Here is a 20,074-nt window from a genome sequence, read left to right as displayed (position 1 = left end):
GAAAGTGAAAACAGAAAACTTTAAGATTATTTAGAAAGTCAGAGGTGGTGGCTGGGCATTGTGGCTCACGCCTGTAATGTCAGCACTTTGGGAGACCGAGCTGGGTGGATCACTTGAGGTCAGGAGTTCAAGGCCAGCCCGGCCAACATAGCGTCTCTACTAAAAATACAAAAATTAGCCAGGTGTGGTGCTGCATGCCTGTAATCCCAGATACTTGGGAGGCTGAGGTGGGAGAATTGCTTGAGTCTGGGAGGCAGAGGTTTCAGTGAGCTGTGCCGAGATTGTGCCACTGCACTCCAGCCTGGGCAACAGAGTGAGACTCTGTCTTAAAAAAAAAAAAAAAGTCAGAGGTGGAATCAGATTCTGTGAAGAATTAGAAGAGGCATCAGAAGACACTCTTTAGTCTTCATATTTTAAAGATGTAGAAACTGAGTCTCTTATAAATTAAATGATGTGGTGAGGTTACAGCTGATACCCAAGTTTGTTTCTTGACTAGTGCTCTTTCCATACCACCTCTTCTCTCTTGACTATCACATTGCCTGCCCAGATCCCATGTTGTCATGTAGTTTGTGCTGTCAAAGACCTCTTTTTAAAATGCACACACTCAACCATAGACTTTTACCATTATTGGTTTTGTTACTTGAAATTATAATTGGAACAATTAGAGATGCGTCAGTGGAAAGGCAATGAAAGAAGGCCATTAAGTGCTAATAAATGCCTCTCCTGATGGGAACGGAGATCTTTTCTTCTCTATGTATTTGAGCTCTTTTCACTGGTGCTTTTAAGTGGCTAGAAATAACACTTGCCACACACTTGTGGAATACTCTGGATGCCAGGGGGTTCATTTTATTCTGTATTTGAATTGAGCACACTGCGGTTGGAATGTGTGTTGATTCTTTTGTTGATTTAAGCATTCATTCCATGTTTTGCATTAACCTTTTCTCATGGAAGACAGAATAGTGAGAGCTCTTAGAGAATGAAGTCTTTAGGTAGCTGATGACTTTCCAAGAAACAGATGAAAAGGTTAAAGTTATAAGTGTTTATGTTGATATATTTTCCTTTTCATAACACCCTAAAATCTAGATACAGTAGTCTTCCCTTATCTGAAGTTTTGCACTCTGCTGTTTCAGTTACCCATGGTCAATTGCAGTCTGAAAAGACTCAATGGAAAATTCCAGAAATACACAATTTATGTTTTAAATTGCATGTCATTCTGAGTAGTTAGTTAAATCTCTAACCATTCTGCTTTGTCCCACATGGAATGTAAATTTTCTGTTTGTCTAGCATATCCACATGGTATACACTATCTGCCTGTTAGTATTATAGAGTCAGGTACTATCTGTGGTTTCAGGCATCCACTGGGGGTCTTGGGACATATCCCTTGCAGGTAAGGGGGAGCTACTGAACAGTGTGACAAATTGGATGTAGCCCTCCCTAAAGCTACGTGCTTACCTGTGGCTAGCAAGAGATAATCACTACTTGTTGATATGGTGATATATTAGCTTCAGAAACGAATTTAGGTAAATAATGAATGAATTCCAGAATAACTTACCAATACTAAAAATGATGACAATGATAGTAATGATGATGATAAGGATGATAGCAGCTAATATATTTGACTACTTACTATGAGCCTGTAAGGCTGTGCCTTATAGAAATGAGCGAGGTTGTCCTGTCCTAAGAGAGGCTACATAGGAGAGGATTTGACTTGGGCTCCTGGTACTTTTGGAATAAACAGGAGGGGCATCTATATATGCCAGCATATCAGGAAATGCTTCCCACAGGAGGCTGCATCAACATGTCTTTAAGAGTGAGTTTATTCCTCAATAAAGAAAGAGGCATTAGACAAAGGCTTCTGTGGTTAAGCAGTCAACACAGAAGTGTGAAATTAGTGTAGAATCCCTTGGGAGCCAGCTGTTCTGGGAGTAAAAAGTTTGCATGGGGGAATCATGGATGTGGCTTCTAGAGAGTGAGAGAGAAGCTGGATCCAGGAATCCACTTAAATCCTTCCTGGTTAGTTGGAAAATCAGATTCCATTCTTTTTAAATAAACAGGATGTGACCATGGTAGTGCTCCATTCTGTTTTAGTGGAGAAAGCAACCTACACTTTTTTGGCTTCCAATTAAATACCTCACTTTACCCCAACATCTTTTTTTTTTTTTTTTGATACAGAGTTTCACTCTTGTCACCCAGGCTGGAGTGCAGTGGTGCAATCTCGGCTCACTGCAACCTCCACCTCCTGGGTTCAAGTGATTCTCCTGCCTCAGCCTCCTGAATAGCTGGGATTACAAGTGCGTGACACCATGCCCGGCTAATTTTTGTATTTTTAGTATAGATGGGGTTTCGCCATTTTGGCCAAGCTGGTCTCGAACTCCCAACCTCAGGTGATCCACCCGCCTCGGCCTCCCAAAGTGCTGGGATTACAGGTGTGAGCCACTGTGCCTGGCCTCTAACATCTTAAAATAGTGAAAACAAAAGAGTACACTATTGGCTGGAGAAGCTCACTTCTACCCTATCCATGCTCTTCTTTTCCAGCCTCCTGCCAAGGAGCTGGTAATGTATATTCAGGACCAAGGACAGTAATTGGGCCCCATTTCTTCATCTGAAGCCTTAGCAGGGGAGGGGTTGACGTGAGCTGTCTAGACCAGAACTGCCCTGGTCAGCGGGTAAGTGTTCTCTTGCTGTTGCTTCTTCTCACTGGCTGGTTTGTCTTCCACAGATGGACCTTTTCTAGTCACTGTCGTGTCAAAGAAAAGTCTGAGATTCATGTATGGGCTTCATGGAGAGGGGCAAGGGAGGCCTTTGAGCCTCTTTGGTACCAGGCCTTAGGGCTACCTCTTACCTAGGCCAAATGAGGATTTGATGTGGTCCAGCCCATGTTTCCAGGGTTGGAAAGGGAATACATTGAAGTTTGCAGCAAAACCCAGCTCAGTTTGTCCTTTCCACATGCATTTCTTTTAGAAACTCTGCAGGAAGGGGTGGCTAACAGAACTGAATGTTTAGCATCCTGAGTTTTATTTTTTGTTGATGTATAATACATATTCTCAGTTGGGGTGATATTGCCCCCAACAGGGCAAAAACTGGTTCTTGGGGGACAAAAAGAGTCTTACTCTTTTTATGTTTAAAGTGCAGGTGTATATAGAGCACATATACTGGTATATAGTATATTTATGATATTAAACTTAATAGGGGAACATTTAATGGGGAAAAATATCAAATAAGTTTCATTAGGGGAACCATAATGAAGGGTGAGAAACACTGGCTTAAATCATTGTCTGTCTGTCTGTCTCTCTTTTTCTTTGTCTCCTTCCTAGGTAGTACAAGGCTGGTTCCAGTGACCTATAATGTCATCACTATCCTACTCTTTGTTCTTTTCTGATCTTCCATCTGCACAATTACCTTGTGGTATTAAAGTGGTTGTTGCAGCTCCACTATCATGTATAGCTGACAGGGAGACAAAAGAAGAGGAAGGGTAAAAGTTACACATTAACGAAATCAGATCCTTTTAAAGGAACTCTTCTGATGTCACTCAAAACCTCTAATTACATCTTACTGGGTAGAAGTTAGTCATGTGGACACCCCATTTGCAAGGGAGGCTGGGAAATGCAGATTGATTTGTCTATTAAAGTTGGGCACATTGCCATTCCCAGCAAAATTGGGATTCTGTTAATAAGAAAGGGAAAATAGATATTAGGTAGGCAACCAGTGATCTTTTTACTAGTGCTTTTTGCCATTCGTTTTCCTGGCAGCCAACTTGGGTAAGATATAATCTGTGATTTGGAAAAAGTGAAAGCTAAGTGCCTTTATTTTATGCCAGGACTCATCCATCTGGTGCTTTAAATTCTTGAACAGACTGACTTAGTGCATAAGCAAATAAAATGGATTAAATATTAAGGCATTAAGTTCTTGAGCATGTTTCCTGGTGGGGAGAACACTTAGTATTTGTAAAGTGAGAACTGACTTCTTTGTTCAGTTTATAGATCCCTGACTCAGAAACTTTTGCATTCTAAATGTCTCAGTGGGAACCATTAATTATTGATTATTTAGATTTCATGAAAATATGTTGTTTAGAAATTTTGAATTTCGTGAATAAAAGCAAAATATTGGGATTCTTAAAGATGTCAATAAAAAATAAGTAAAAGCATTGTATTTCTTGCAATTGAATTTGTAGATATGTTTTTCAAATAAAATTATGATGGTATTGAGTACTTCATATTATAGAGTAGCTGACAGCATCAAAATATGATTCTTTGCAAATCTGTAAGTACTAATATTCTTAATATATGCCAATAATTTAGAGAAAAAAAGTAAACTGCAGTAGAAAATTTCCAATTAAATCTGTGGATTTTGGTAAAATTACTTCCTCTAGCGATTAAAATTGCATTGTAATGGTTGGCAAAGTTCCCGGATTTGGGCATGAAAGTACAGAGCTATTTTAATAGCACCATTGTGTTCAGGGTGTGGAATTGGATTCTTGACCTCAGTGCTCCTTGGAGCAGGGGGTGGGCAGTATTTGTGTGATTTGTCTGTCTTTCTCTTCCTATCTCCTTTCTTTTGCCTGTTTCCCTTTCCTTGTTTCTTTTTTTGTTGGATCAGTATATTGAAATATTGTGAGATAGTACTCCTATAGGAATTATTTTGGTGCACAGATTTTTTTTTTAGACAGGGTTTCACTCTGTCACCCAGGCTGAAGTGCAGTGGCATGAACATGGCTCACTGCAGCCTTGACCTCTTGGGTTCAAGCAATCCTCCTGCCTCAGGCTTCCGAGTAGCTGGGACTATAGGCTCAAGCCACCATGCCCAGCTAATTTTAACATTTTTTGTAGAGAAGCGAGTCTTGTCATGTTGCTCAGGCTGGTCTGGAACTCCTAGGCTCAAGTGATCCTCCTGCCTTGGCCTCCCAAAGTATTAAAATTACAGATGTAAGCCACTATGCGTGGCCAGAAAATTGTATTAAATACTTTGAAAATTAAGTTTTAAAAGAGATTTCTCTGTTTTTTTGTTTTTGTTTTTTTTGAGATGGAGTTTTGTTCTTGTCGCCCAGGCTGGAGTGCAATGATGCGATCGCGGCTCACCGCAACCTCCGCCTCCTGGATTCAAGGGATTCTCCTATCTCAGCCTCCCGAGCAGCTGGGATTACAGGCATGCACCACCACGCCTGGCTAATTTTGTATTTTTGGTAGAGATGGGGTTTCTCCATGTTGATCAGGCTTGTCTTGAACTCCCAACCTCAGGTGATCTGCCGGCCTCAGCCTCCCAAAGTGCTGGGATTACAGGCGTGAGCCACCATAGCCGGCCGAGATTTCTCTGTTTTTAAGGAAAAAAATTTTAAAAATATATTGGTTCTGGATTTTTTTTAAATTTTATTTTCTTCCAATTCTATTCCATGTCATTAGACAGAGTCAATAATATTGGCCCACCTAGTATTCCGTATTTTGTAATTTGGTGAATATGTTTGGGTCTTAAATGTTCATAATATCAATTTAAATGACCCCAGCAAATTACTGGTGAGTTGAGAGTCATCTTGCCTATTCTTTTGGTCCACATAATGCCTTGTAGCTGTCTGCCAGTTGTGAATTAGATGTAGGATTGTTTTCTCTCTCTGTTATGACTATATGGAGCAATGGCGAATCTTCTTGAAAGGGTATGTAGAAAGGGTAAAAAATATTTAGTGCCTAGGCACTGAAGGAGGCTCTGAGGGAACACACAGGGGTGAGGGAGCAGACAAGCGTGTGTTGAGAGCTTAGATAGAGACATGTGGGGGTGGGGGGACCTCGAGAAGACTCCCAGAGAAGATGACATGCAGCTGAGTGTTGAAGATTTAGGGGGATAGGGATGTGCCTAGACACCAAGTCTAAGAGCACAGATGCACACAGAGACTTACACTAGAGGACAAGGCTTTATTTCTGCTTTGTTTACTGTTATATCTCCAGTGTCTAAGGCTTCATTTAGCTTGCAGTAGACACATAATGCACATTTGTTGAATTAATAGGTTAAATTAATTGTAAGAAGTTCTATGCCTCTGATGTAGGGTTTCACTTGGAGAATGTTCAGAAATAAAATATTTTGTAAGTGATACTAAGATTTGGATTTCATGCTAAAGATCATGGGGAGTCATTCAGTGATTTAAAGTCTGGTAATGATGTGATAGAACTTACATCACTGTTAAAGTTGGATAGGAGGGTGCTCAAATTAGATGCAGGGAAATTAGTTGTGAGATTAGTGTAACAGTTTATATGATAGTTGGTGGAAGCTGGAGTGGTGACCCAAATAGACAAGAGAGGGTGAATTTAAGAGAGATTAAGATAGAATCAACAGGACATGGTGATCAACTTGGAGCATGAGGATAGAGGTAGATGGAGGATGGATGATTCCCAGGTGCTAGGCTTGGCTGACATTTATGGATGCTGATGATGTGGATTATGATTGGGAAAGAAGGAGGAGAAAATTTGGATAGATTGTAATGAACTGTAGAGATGTTTGGTTCCAGACACCTAGTGGAGATGTTTAAGAGGTTAATATGATTGTAATGAGTTGTAGGGATGTTTAAGAGGTTAATGTGATTTTGAGTTCTAGTGTTTGGCTACCTCTCTGGTAGCTCCTTTCTATTCTCTCAGTTCCACTTCTTTCAGGTACCCATTAAATGTTGGTATTTCTGAGAGTCCATATTAATCACTTGTTTCCACTCCATTCGTACTCATCTGTTCCTTTGGCTTCAACTTCCTGCTCTGTTGCTCACTGTCAAATTATTGTCTCCAGACAAGACTTTTGTCCTGAGTGCCAACTGTTCAGTCTAACTGTCTACGTGTTGTTTCAATCGGATATTCCCCAGGCATGTAAAGATCAATGTGTACAAATAAGGACCACTCATTTTCTTCCCCCATTCTTTTACAATGTAGAGAAAAATGGTCAAGAGCACAGATGCTAGAGTTAGACTCCCTAGATTTGAGTCCCATATGTCACTTACTAGCTTTGTGACCCTGTGCAAATTATCTGACTTTTTTGTGCCTCTGTTTTCTCATCTGTGAAGTAAGAATAACAATAGTACCTTCCTCATAGGATGTTATGAGATCAAACAAGTTAATGCATATAAAGCAATCAGATTGGTGCTGGCACATGGTAAGCACTATATTAATCAGATCTTCCTTTATTTCCTGTCCTGTTAGTGATACCATTTTTCAACCAGCTACCCAAACCAGAAATGTGACATTTATCCTAACTCTTTCATATCACTACATCAGAAGGAGATTCATCAGAAGGAGGGGCATCAGAAGGAGATTCCACATCAAAGGAATCATTAAATCCTGCCATTTATCTTCTTTCCATCTCTACCATTACTGCCTTGGACTTGACTTTTATTATCTTCTTTCTGAATGACATACAACGGCTAGTGACTAGTGACTCATCACCCTGTCTTTGATCTTTCTCTTCTTGAACGTTTTCTATATAATCCCCAGTGATTATTCTGAAATGCAAATCTGATCACTTAAAACTCTATAGTGCCTTCCTGTTCTCACAGAAAATAGACAAACACAAACTACCAGTAAAGACCTCTGAGGTCTGTTCTGGCTTCCTTCTGTGGACTCTTCTCTGTCTCATTCTGATCTCTCTTTAATGTTTACAGTTTTGTGATGTTTTGTGCTACTCTGGTCTTCCATGTCTTCGTATATCTGATTTTCTGTGGAATGCCTCCTACCTCATATTTCTTCTCAGATATTGTTTCTGGCGGCTCCTCCAAGCAGGATAGATATTCTTTGCTGTATGTTGATACTGTACCTTGTGTGGAGCTTAAGCATAGTACCTGTTATGCTTATTATAGTTATTTATTTGCATGTTGTCCTCCTCCAAGGCTGAGCTTGTTTATTTTTGAATAAATTGGCTCCATGAATCAACTTCTAGGAAACTATGAGTTATGCCTCCCATCTTCAGTTAAGGGCAGATGTTAAACATTTATTTACTGTACAGATTATCTGGTTAACAATCATTTATATCTATATTGAAGAAACCATCTCTGTAGTTACTTTATTTGCTGCCAGGGGGGAATTTTTTTTAGTTTTCTTGATACAGCTAGTGTGTTCTTTTTCAGGCTTCCAAAGATCATTCTTTTCCTAGTGGAGCAATAACTATATTTCCTGGTAACTCAGTTACTGGAAGAGCCAATAAGAAATGTCATCAAGGTGGTTCTTAAACTATAGTGTGGGAATTGTACTCTATTTTTTTGTCTAGGAGTCAGGAAGCCATGAAAGAGCATTGACTTACTGCCTGAAGACCAGCTGTTAACACTGAAGATTAACGCTTTATTGAGATGGGTTGAGAGAGAAGAAAGGCATTTGATTTGTAGCTGTCATGTGGCATCCAGAGGGAAGCACTCTCTCTGACTGAAAATCTGTACAGTTCAACCACAAATAAGGCATTTGGGCAATATAACAGAATCAATTTAATAACACTGAGTCTTCAGGTTACTCTTTGAAGGTACATTTTGCAGGAAAAATGGCATACATATTTTCTTTTTATATAGATATATTAGAAAATAAATTTAAAAATATGTAGTCTAAATCCAAAGTAATACTAAAGGAATAGTCATTATTTTTCCAGCATTTATTTAAAAAATGTTTTCCCATAAAACATGCTTACAGGTTTTCCCATAAAATATGCTTACAGGAGAAAACCTATTGCACAGAAAATGATACAATTCAATTGGATGGTGGTGCTCAGTGGCTAATGAACTATTCAATATTGTTCGTGTCAGTGCTTTGGCTCCCTGTTGCTGAAGGCAGGCATAAGTGCTTTCCAAACCCTTGCAGGTGATCAACACCAAGAGGATAGTTCAAATGGGGTCTGTGGCTCCTATCTCCAAAGTCCATTAGCAAAATGTTAAAATATTGTATGTAGGCACTTAGTTTTTTAAGGTAAGCGAATACTACAATATCAGGGAAAACACACTGTGGCTGTGTTATATCAAAAATAATAGTAACATTTTTCCATGGTGCTTGGGTTTTAAAATGGTTGGCGTTTGTTGCATTTCTTTTGATCCATACAACTTGGGCCATAGTTAGCCTTATCTCAGTTTAGAAGTAAAAGAAATAGGTTCGGAGAGAATTTTGCCCATTCAGTGGTAGAGCTAATATTCAAAGGAAGGTTCTGTGTTTCTCATTCGAGGACTCATCTCCTGAGCTCACACAGCAAGAGTGTGCTGGGCATATGGTTTTCATTTTGCTGGACCATCAGAAGGAGACATCTTTAGGATGGCCAGATTAGGTGCTCATTCTTCAGAAGAGAGAAACTTTTCTTTAGCACTTTGTTGTACTTCAGAGATGCCTGTGAAGCAGGATAGACTTTGAAATAGTAAAATTTGAGTATCAAAATTTTTGGCTTTTGGTGAGAATATATCTGTCAGTGGTAGGACTGGTGAGAGCCATGAAGGGAACTAGTAACTGTGAATTAATAAGAAGGGGGTTGGATACTGGAATCTATTTATTACTCTTAATGCAAAGTTCTGTTTGCTTAATTAAAAAAATGTAGAGAAAAATGTTAGATGTATCTGTGTATTTTTAGTCAACACATAATTATTTGCTATTTATAATGTTTGATACATTCTATTTTGCTTTAACAACGTTCAGAGGGATTGTTACTAAATCTACATATAAATATATGGTCACAAGCATGAATTGAAACAGGTCTCCACATGAAGATATAAAGTGACTAAACCTTTTTTTCTTCTTTCTTCTCTCTGTCCTTTCTTCTCTGACTTTTTTCTTGAAGAAAATATTTTATTGACTTGTTAAATGGCATTATTCAGGCCATTCATCATTTTTCCTTGGCATTTTATACATCCTAAAATTTCACTCATGGTTCTCACGGCTCAAACAGATGCCCTCCAGCTCTTTTTATTTTTATATCCTGACTTAAATTTTTTTTATTATTATACTTTAAAGTTCTGGGATACATATGCAGAACATGCAGGTTTGTTACATAGGTATACACATGCCATGGTGGTTTGCTGCACCCATCAACCCGTCATCTACATTAGGTATTTCTCCTAATGCTGTCCCTCCCCTGGCCCCCCACCCTCTGACAGGCCCTGGTGTGTGATGTTCCCCTCCCTGTGTTCATGTGTTCTCATTGTTCAACTCCCACTTATGAGTGAGAACATGCGGTGTTTGGTTTTCTGTTCTTGTGTTAGTTTCCTGAGAATGATGGTTTCCAGCTTTATCCATGTCCCTGCAAAGGACATAAACTCATCCTTTTTTATGGCTGAACAGTATTCCATGGTGCCCTCCAGCTCTTTACTCTGGAGTTTTGCTTTTTTCCCTCCCTCCATTCATTTTGATTCTCAGATTAACCTGTTCCTTTTTGGTTAAAAATAAAACAAACAAAACAAAGTAGATGCTTTGTTTATTTTGATTAAATTTTAAATGATTGTTGAAGCCATCTAAACTAGCAGTTATTCTAATATAGCGCATGAAGAATATTAAAAGTGTATTTAGTTATATGTATTTAAATATATTCAAAACATCATTATAAAGAGAGTATTGTTCTTTCTCTTTTCTGAACTCCAATGTAGTTTATCTTCCCTTCTTTAATGATTTTCATGACTATGTTTTGTTCCCATTAGGTTCCGAACTCCTGGTGTCTACCCAGCATGAGTCCATGCCCGCAGCATCTCCCTAGCACTTCTTAATTTCTCAGTGAATTTTTTTTGATGAATGAATAATGGTATTTCAGTCGCATTTTCAAAAGCACATACAAATTTGTAATTTCACTATTTTCTATTGTAGTCATATACGTTGACATTCTAAATGAACTTTGGTCCTTGAAGTCAATGAGAAAAGTCATTAACTTAAGGTTGTTCAGTACTATTTCCTCTGTCAGAACATACAGTAGCACTTGCCAAATAAATTAGTTGTAGTAGGAGAAATTTGGCTTGATTTTGTCTTTTTGACTCTCCATTCCAAACTATCAGTGCAGCTAAACGCTTGGGTTTTGGAGCATTCTCACTGTCCTTTGCCTATTTTATAAGCTGCTGTTCATTGAAATCCCATCTGTGTTGAAGCTCTGTTCTGCCAAATTTCCTACAAAACTCATAGCATGCCACATGCCATTATTGCCCACTGAATTGTTGAGTAACATATCCTGACTTGAGGCCAGTGGTTTTCAAACCTTGGTGAGCATCAGAAACATCTGGGAGCTTGTTAAGAGTACAAATGCTGCATGCCTTCCCCTGAATATGATGAATCTGTAGCTTCAGGATGAGTCCTGGGTGTCTGTGGTTATAACACTTTCTGATGGGCCTGGAACCACATTTTGAGAAAAATTGCCACTGAGTGAAAAGTTTATTTTGAATGGAATTATGTGATGATTCCTCTAAAAGTTGTGAGACATTCTAAATGTGTTTAAAAACTGTGCTATAGGTATGTTTTTGAATTCTTCGACATTGCAGAATCAGCAATAATTTATGTGGCATTGCAGATGTAATATTATGTAGTACTATCTTTGCTGCAGTTTTATTAGCTTAGTGTTTATTAATATGTCATTTAAAATATGATCTTTATCAAAACGTCCATTTATCAAGAATAAGAACAAATGGAATGAGAACAAAACTCAAGTTGCAATGTTTGTTTTCTGCTGTTAATTTCTATAGACAAAATACTTATTTCTGCTTGATCCCACGTTTTATGTGTCCTTTTTCTTAGACAAGAGTCTCACTCCGTTGCACAGGCTGGAGTGCAGTGGTGCGACATTGGCTCACTGCAACTCTGCCTCCCAGGCTCAAGCGATCCTCCCACCTCAGCCTTCTGGGTAGCTGGGACTAGAGGCCCACGCCACCACGTCTGGCTGGCTAATTTTTGTAGGGTTTTTTTTTTCTTTCTTTTTTTTTTTTTTGTAGAGCTGGGTTTTTGCTATGTTGTCCAGGCTGGTCTTGAACTCCTGGACTCAAGCAATTCACCAGCCTCGGCCTCCCGTAGTGCTGAGATTACAGGTGTGGAACACTGTGCCCGGCCTTGTTTCCTTTTATTGGAGAAAAGTGTCAGTATATTTAGAGGATACAATCTAATGTGCCTTTAGTAATGGTATATGATGGTGCTAATATTGATCTTGAGGCCAAAGAGCGTACTGGATTTTTTAATTATCAAAAAGAGTTTAAGAATTAATTTCAGTATCAAATATTTTCTTTAATGCTGATTCTCTGAAAATCAAAATTCATTGATAATACACAGAAACTAAGGGCAAACTTTTATCAGTTTCAGCTAGATGAATGAATGACATATTCCAGTGAAGTCATTATTATAATGTACATGGATTTCTGTGCAACATAAGGCCCTCCTCCTTCTTTTTTTTAAATTTGAAAATGCTTCTTTTATTAAGATGGGCCTATCATTGTTTGGATAAGCGATACATTGAAAGGTTGGGAATTAGGAGAATTGCTGTGGAACTTGGTTTATGAATGTATAGGTGATCAGAATTCCTTCATGCCTTAATCTATATTTCTTACTTTTTTTAGGGACTTTCTCCCTCGAGGGTCGGGCATTGTAACAAGACGACCTCTTGTGCTGCAGCTTGTTACTTCTAAAGCAGGTAATGAATGAAGATGTTTACCGCGTGGATGGGCACATCATGTGGCCCCTTTTGCCTTCATAGGTGTGGGATTGTACCAATAGAAACGTTTTTGTGATCGCCCCACTGTGGGCAGCTGCCCACATTTCTCTCCAGAATGCTGCCTTCTTCATTGCTCTTTTCATTCCTTTGATTACATTAAAGGGGATATTTTCATAGATTTTTTTTAAATACCTACTTAAAAAATGTTTTATTGCTCATTGTAATCCATCTATATAATTTTACAGTACAGCACAACCACTAATACTCCTTTGGTATGCTTTGTGTGTGTGTGTGTGTGTGTGTGTGTATATGTGTGCGTGCACATGCACTTGGGGATTAACTCATAAAATTCAACAACCATATAATATCTGTATGGATGTGTATGTGCGTATCTATATTTACACTGTGCTATGCTTGCTTCTCTCTCTTACACCATGATAATTTGATAGGTAAATGATGCTCTGTTTTTATTTTCATTTTATTTCAGCAACTGATGATGTTGAATTTTTTTTTCATGTTTATTTGCCATTTGTATTTCTTCTCTCATGAATTGGCCATTTTTCTTTTTCCCCATTTCTTTTTGGGGATTTTACTAGTTTTCCTATCAATTTCTTTGAACGCTTAAGACTGAAGCATCTCATAAAAACCATCTATCATAAATTGCAAATATTTTTAATAGCTTGTTAAAGATACAGTTTACATACCATACAACTTGACCAATAGAAGTTAACAGTTGAATAGATTTTAGTCTTTTCACAGATATGTGCAACCATCTCCACAATCAGCTTTAGAACTGTTTGATCACTCCCAAAAGAAAGCCTGTATGTTTCTGCTGTCACCTCTTTTCATAACACCTTTCCCCACCGCTCCAGCCTGGGCACTACTAACCTATGTTCTGTCTCTATGGATTTCCCTATTCTGGACATGTCATATGAATAGAATCATTTAATATGTGGTCTTTTGTAATAGGCTTTTCTTGCTTGGCGTTGTAGCATGTATTAGAACTTCATTTCTTTTTATGGCCTAATCATATTCCATTGTCTGGATAGATCACATTTTGTTTGTCCATTCATTAACTGAGGAGCATTTGAGTTGTTTCCACCCTTTGGTTATTATGAATGATGTTGCTATAAACATTCATGTACATGTTTCTGTGTGGACATGTGTTTTCATTTCTCTTAGAAATATACCTGAGTATAATTGCTGGGCCATGTAGTAACTCTATGTTTAATTGTTTAAGGAACTGACAGACTGTTTTCAAAGCAGCTGCCCCATTTTACATTCCTACCAGCAGTGTATGAGGGTTACAGTTTTTCTATATCCTTGCTAACCCTTGTGGGTAAGAAGTGATATCTCATTGTGGTTTTGACTTGCGTTTTCCTAATGACTAAGGATACTGAGCATCTTTTCATGTGCTTAATGATCATTTGTATATATTATTTAGATAAATGTGTATTCATTTCCTTTGCCTAGTTTTAAATTTGGTTATTTGCCTTTGTATTACTGAATTGTAACAGATGTATATTAAATACAAGTCGCATATCAGATATTTGATTTGCATTTTTTTTTCTATTTTATAGGCCCTTTTCATTTTCTTGGCAGTGTCCTTTGAAGCACAAGATTTTTTATTTTGGTGAAGTCCAATTTATCTACTTTTTTCTTTCATTTCTCATTATTTTTGTATATATCTAAGAATCCTTTGCCAAAACCAAGGTTATAAAACTTTATTCTGTGTTTTCTTCTAGGAGATTTATAGCTTTGATCTTACACTTAGGTCTTTGATCCATTTTTTAAAATTACTAATTTTTAAATTTTAAATTTCATTTTAGATTTGGGGATAGGTACAGGTTTGTTATATTGCATAATGTGTAATGCTGAGGTTTGGGTTTCTAGTGAAACTATCACCCAAATGGTAAACGCAGTCCCCAATAGGTAGAATTTCAACCTTCACCCCTCTTCCACTCTTCCCCCTTTTGGAGTTCTTTGCATCTGTTTTTCCCATCTTTATGTCCATGTTTACCTACTGTTTAGTTCACACTTGTAAGTGTGAATGTGTGGTATTTTATTTCCTATTTCTGTTATTTCTCTTAGAATAATGGCCTCCAGCTCAGTCCATGTTGCTGTGAAGGACATGATTTCATTCTTTTTTATGGCTGCATAGTATTCCATGGTGTATGTGTCCCCTGTTTTCTTTATCCAGTCAACTGTTGGTGGGCTTAGGTTGATTCCATGATTTTGCTGTTGTGAATAGTGCTGCAGTAAACATGCAAGTATAGGTATCTTTTTGAAATAATAATTTCTTTTCCTTTGGGTAGCTACCCAGTAGTGGGATTGCTGGGTCGAATGGTAGTTCTATTTTTAGTCCTTTGAGAATTCTCTATACTGTTTTCCATAGGGGTTAAACTAATTTACATTCCCACCAATAGTTTATAAGTGTTCCCTTTTCTCTGCAGCCCTGCCATCATGGGTTATTTTTGACTTTTTAATAATAGCTGTATCAGTCTATTTTCACACTGCTATGAAGAACTGCCCAGGACTGGGTATTTTATAAAAGAAAGAGGTTTCATTGACTCACAGTTCAGCATGGCTGGGGAGGTCTCAGGAAACTTACAATCATGGTGGAAGGCAAAGGGGAAGCAAGGCACCTTCTTCACAAGGTGGCAGGAAGGAGAAGAGCCGAGCAAAGGGGAGGAGCCCCTTAAAACTATCAGATCTCATGAGAACTCACTATCATGAGAACAGCATGGGGGAAACTGCCCCCCATTAATTACCTCTACCTGGTCTCTCCCTTGACATGTGGGGATTGTGAAGATTATGGGGATTACAATTCAAGATGAGATTTGGGTGGGGACACAAAGCCTAAACATATCAATAGCCATTCTGACTGGTATGAGATGATATCTTATTGTAGTTTTGATCTGTATTTCTCTGATGATTAATGATGTTGAGCATTGTTTTCTTATGTTTGTTGGCTGCTTTTATGTATTCTTTTGAGAATTGTCTGTTCCTGTCCTTTGCCCACTTTTTTTTTTTTTCCCCTTTTTGAGACAGAGTCTCACTCTTCTTGCCTAGGCTGGAGTGCAGTGGCGGGATCTCGGCTCGCTGCAACCTCTGCCTCCTGGATTCAAGTGATTCTCTTGCCTCAGCCTCCTGAGTAGCTGGGATTACAGGTGCCCACCACCACGCCCGGCTAAGTTTTTGTATTTTTAGTAGAGACGGGGTTTCACTATGTTGGCCAGGCTGGTCTTGAACTCCTGACCTCAGGTGATTCACCTACCTTGGTCTCCCAAAGTGTTGGGATTACAGGCATGAGCCACCATGCCCGGCCGTTTGCCCACTTTTTTAAAATTTATTTTATTTTATATTTTTATTTTTGAGACGGAGTCTTGCTCTGTCACCCAGGCTGGAGTGCAGTGGTACGATCTCAGCTCACTGCAAGCTCCGCCTCTTGGGTTCATGCCATTCTCCTGCCTCAGCCTCCCGAGTAGCTGGGATTGCAGGTACCCACCACCACGCCTGGCTAATTTTTTTTTGTATTTTTAGTAGAGACGGGGTTTCACCATGTTAGCCAGGATGGTCTCGATCTTCTGACCTCGTGATCTGCCTGCCTTGGCCTCCCAAAGTGCTGGGATTACAGGTGTGAGCCACCGTGCCTGGCCTTTGCCCACTTTTTAATGGGGTTATTTGTTTTTTTCTTGTTGATTTGTTTAAAGTTCTTATAGACTCTGGATATTAGTCCTTTATTGGATGCATAGTTTGCAAAAATTTTCTCTCATCCTGTAGATCGTCTGTTTACTCTTTTGGTAGTTTCTTTTGCAGTGCATAATGTCTTTAGTTTAGTTAAGTCCCGTTTGTCTATTTCTGTTTTTGTTGCATTGCTTTTGGGGTCTTAGTGAGAAGTTCTTTTCCTAGGCTGATGTCTGGAGAAGTTTTTCCTAGGTTTTCTTCTAGAATTTTTATAGTTTGAGGACTTACATTTAAGTCTTTAATCCATCATGAGTGAATTTTTGTATATGGTGAGAGATAGGGGTCCAGTTATATTCTGCATATGGTTAGGCAGTTTTCCCAACAACACTTATTGAGTAGGATGTTCTTTCCTCATTGTTTTTGTTGACTTTGTGGAAGACGTGTTGGTTGAAAATATGTGGCTTTACTTCTGAGTTCTCTGTTCTTTTACATTGATCTATGTGTCTGTTTTCATACAAGTACCGTGCTGTTTTGGTTACTATAGCCTTGTATAGTTTAGTATAGAGTAGTTTGAAGTTGGGTAATGTGATGCCTTTGGCTTTGTTCTTTTTGCTTAGGATTGCTTTGGCTATTTGGGCTCTCTTCTGGTTCCCTATTAATTTTAGTATTGTTTTTTCTAATTCTGTGAAAGATGATGTTGGTAATTTGATAGGAATTGCATATAATCTGTAGATTGCTTTGGGCAGTATAGTCATTTTAACCATATTGATTCTTCCAATCCATGAGCGTGGGATGTTTTTCCATTTGTTTGTGCTTTGATCCATTTTGAGTTAATAATTTTATGCACTAAGTGTCCAACTTTATTTTCTGCATGTGGATATCCACTAGTCCCAGCACAATTTGTTGAAAAGACTATTCTTTCCTCACTGTAGGATCTTGGCACGTTTGTCAAAAATCTGTTGACCAGAGAAATACAGGTTTATTTTGGGACTCTCAGTTCTATTCGACTGATACTTATGTCTATCCTTGGGCCAATAGCATACTCTCTTAATTACCCTTGCTTTGTGGTAAGTTTCAAATTGAGACTTGCGAGTCCTTCTACTTTATTTTTTTTTCAGGATTGTTTTGGCTATCCTGGGTCCCTTGAAGTTCAATATGAATTTCAGAATGAGCTTTTATCCCAGGAATGTAAGATTGGTTTAACATCTGAAAATCATATCAGTGGAATGAAGAAAAATCACAGAATTACCTCAATAGATTCAGAAAAAGTATTTGACAAAATCTAACATGCATTCATGATAAAACTCTTAGTAAATAAAGGGGAAGGAACTTCCTCAACCTGGTAAAGGGCATATATGAAAACCACATAGCTACCATCATACTTAATGGTGACAGACTGGATGCTTTCTGTCTAAAATCAGTAATAATACAACGATGTCTGCTCTTGTCACTCTTATTCAACATTGTACGGTAGGTTCTAACCAGGACAGCTGGGGAAAGAAAGAAATAAAAGGCATCTACCCTGGAAAGGAAGATGTAAAATTATCTCTATTTGAAGATGATGTGATCACATGTATAGAAAAACTTAAAGAGTCCACTAAAAAACTGTTAGAACTACTAAACTATCTTAGCAAGATTTCAGGATACACTATCAATACACAACAATCAGTTGTATTTTTTAAATTTTTATTTTAGGTTTGGGGGTGCATGTGAAGGTTTGTCGCATAAATAAACCCATGTCATGGGGGTTTGTGGTACAGATTATTTCATCATCCAGGTTTTAAGTCCAGTAAGCGCAGTGCTCAATAGTTATCTTTTCTGCTCCTCTCCCTCTTCCCACTCTCCACCCTCAAGTAGACCCCAGTGTCTACTTTTTCCTTCTTCGTGTTCAAAAATTATCATCATTTAGCTCCCACTTATAAGTGAGAAAATGCAATATTTGGTTTTCTGTTCCTGCGTTAGTTTGCCAAGGGCAATATAGCCTCCATAAAGACACACATATGTGAATGTTCATTGTAGCACTATTCACAATAGCAGACATGAAATCTACCTAAATGCCCACGAATGACAGATTAGATTTAAAAAAATATAGTACATATACACCATGGAATACTATACGGCCTTAAAAAAGAACAAGATAATGTCTTTTGCAGGAATATGGAGGGAGCTGGCTATATTGTCCTTTATTGTAATTCTTAGTTTCCTTGGATTGGGTTTTGCCATCCTCCTGAATCTCAATGATCTTTGTTCCTGTCCATATTCTGAATTCTATTTCTGTCATTTCAACCAGCCTAGCCTGGTTAGGAACTCATGTTGGAGAACTGGTGTGATTGTTTGGAGGACATATAATACTCTGGCCATTTGAGTTACTGGAATTCTTGCTTTGGTTCTTTCTCATCTCTGCATGTGGGTGTTCCTTTAACTGCAGTGTAGATTGAATACAGTTGATAGACTTCTTTTCTGGATGTTTTCAGCAAGCCAAGGCTTTGTGCAGGGTCGTTCTTTGAAGCTGACTTCTTATCTCTGGCTTCAGGGTGGGGTATGTTAGTGAGGTATTTTTGGTGTTGAAGCTTTGGGGTGTGATCCAGTAGGTGGCACTTAGGCTAATTAATCAATTGGTAGACTTTTGCTCAGTTGTGTGGCTCCCCTATATTTCCTCACAGTTGCAGCTCTGTTCCCTCTCAACACTCTGAAAGGGTGGGTTCTTCTCCCTCTTGAGTGCTGGCTATAGACTGTGGCTTGGCATTCCTGGGCTGCTCACTGCCACTCTGGTGTGATCTCAGTACTTGTGTTCCCTCCTCCACTTGGAGGCAGTGGAGGAAGGGACCTTAGTAGTGATTGTGGCCAAGGGTCTTTTGCTTGGTTCCTGGGGGCTCCACCCCAGAGAGATGCAGGTCAGCAATCGCTTAGTGCAATCAGCCCAGGGTGGAGGGTCTATGCTATGGGACCAAGCCAGGGGTTCCCTGTCTGGTGATGAGCAGTGGAGGGTGTGTGGGACCCATGTGAGACAGTCTGGCCTTCCTCCTTAGGTCAACTGCAGCTTGCTGGAGGTGTGAATAAGGCACTTAGGATCTTTGCTTCTTCATTAGTCTGAGGGTAGCAAGGGTAGTTCCACTGCAGAGGCAGTGGCAGAGAGGCTTTTAGTTGCTCCCGGAGGCTTTGTCCGGGGAATTGCCAAGCTGCTACTGGCTTGATTGCTCTGGCGCAGGGTGGCTGGAGGACCTTCCCGGTGAGGAGATATGGGAATGGGCACCCATCTAACAGTCTGGCTGCTTTTTGATAGAGCTGTTGTGGTATGCTTGGTGCCTGCTCTGGTCCCTAGTCACCTTGAATTTTCTAGTACCTGGAGGTATCACCAGTGAAGGCTGCAAAACAGCCATGATGACGGCCTGCCCCTCCCTCTGGGAACTCCGTCCCAGGGAGTTACAGACCTGTTGCCAGCCCAAACACTGTAGGAGGTGGCTGGAGACCCTGGTTGGGACGTCCCTTCCAGGAAGGAAGAATGGGATTGGAGACCTGCTTAGAAAAGCGGTGTGGCTATGTTTTCATAGAGCAGCTGTGCTCTGTTGGGGCATCTGCTTTAGCCCCTGGTTGCCTTAGACACCCCAAAGCCTGAAGGCTAGAATGGTTATGTTGCCCAAACAGCAAAGATGGCAGCCTGACTTTCCCTCTGGGAGCTCTGTCCCAGGGTGGTTTGAAACCTGTGTCAGCCAGAGAACACCAGTGGGGATAGCTAGAGACCCTGGTTAGGAAGTTGCACCTGGTGGTGAGGAACAGGATTGCGGACACA

General features: G+C 39.3%; 1 protein-coding gene across 13 annotated transcripts in view; it reads left to right on the top strand.

The window, feature by feature from the left end:
* The window catches only part of DNM3 (dynamin 3), a 576,940-nt gene that overhangs the window by 67,606 nt on the left and 489,260 nt on the right, over positions 1 to 20,074 (top strand). For all 13 annotated transcript variants that reach the window (XM_031012314.3, XM_055377773.2, XM_063710835.1 and 10 more), the window contains one exon: positions 12,503 to 12,576. In XM_031012314.3, the coding sequence (XP_030868174.1) occupies positions 12,503 to 12,576 (74 nt within the window). The remainder of the gene's footprint in view (positions 1 to 12,502; positions 12,577 to 20,074) is intronic.

Source organism: Gorilla gorilla, chromosome 1 (genome assembly GCF_029281585.2).
Source record: "Gorilla gorilla gorilla isolate KB3781 chromosome 1, NHGRI_mGorGor1-v2.1_pri, whole genome shotgun sequence".
Taxonomy (NCBI): domain Eukaryota; kingdom Metazoa; phylum Chordata; class Mammalia; order Primates; family Hominidae; genus Gorilla; species Gorilla gorilla.
Note: the sequence above shows the minus strand (reverse complement) of the source record. Positions and strands in the feature narration are given on the sequence as shown.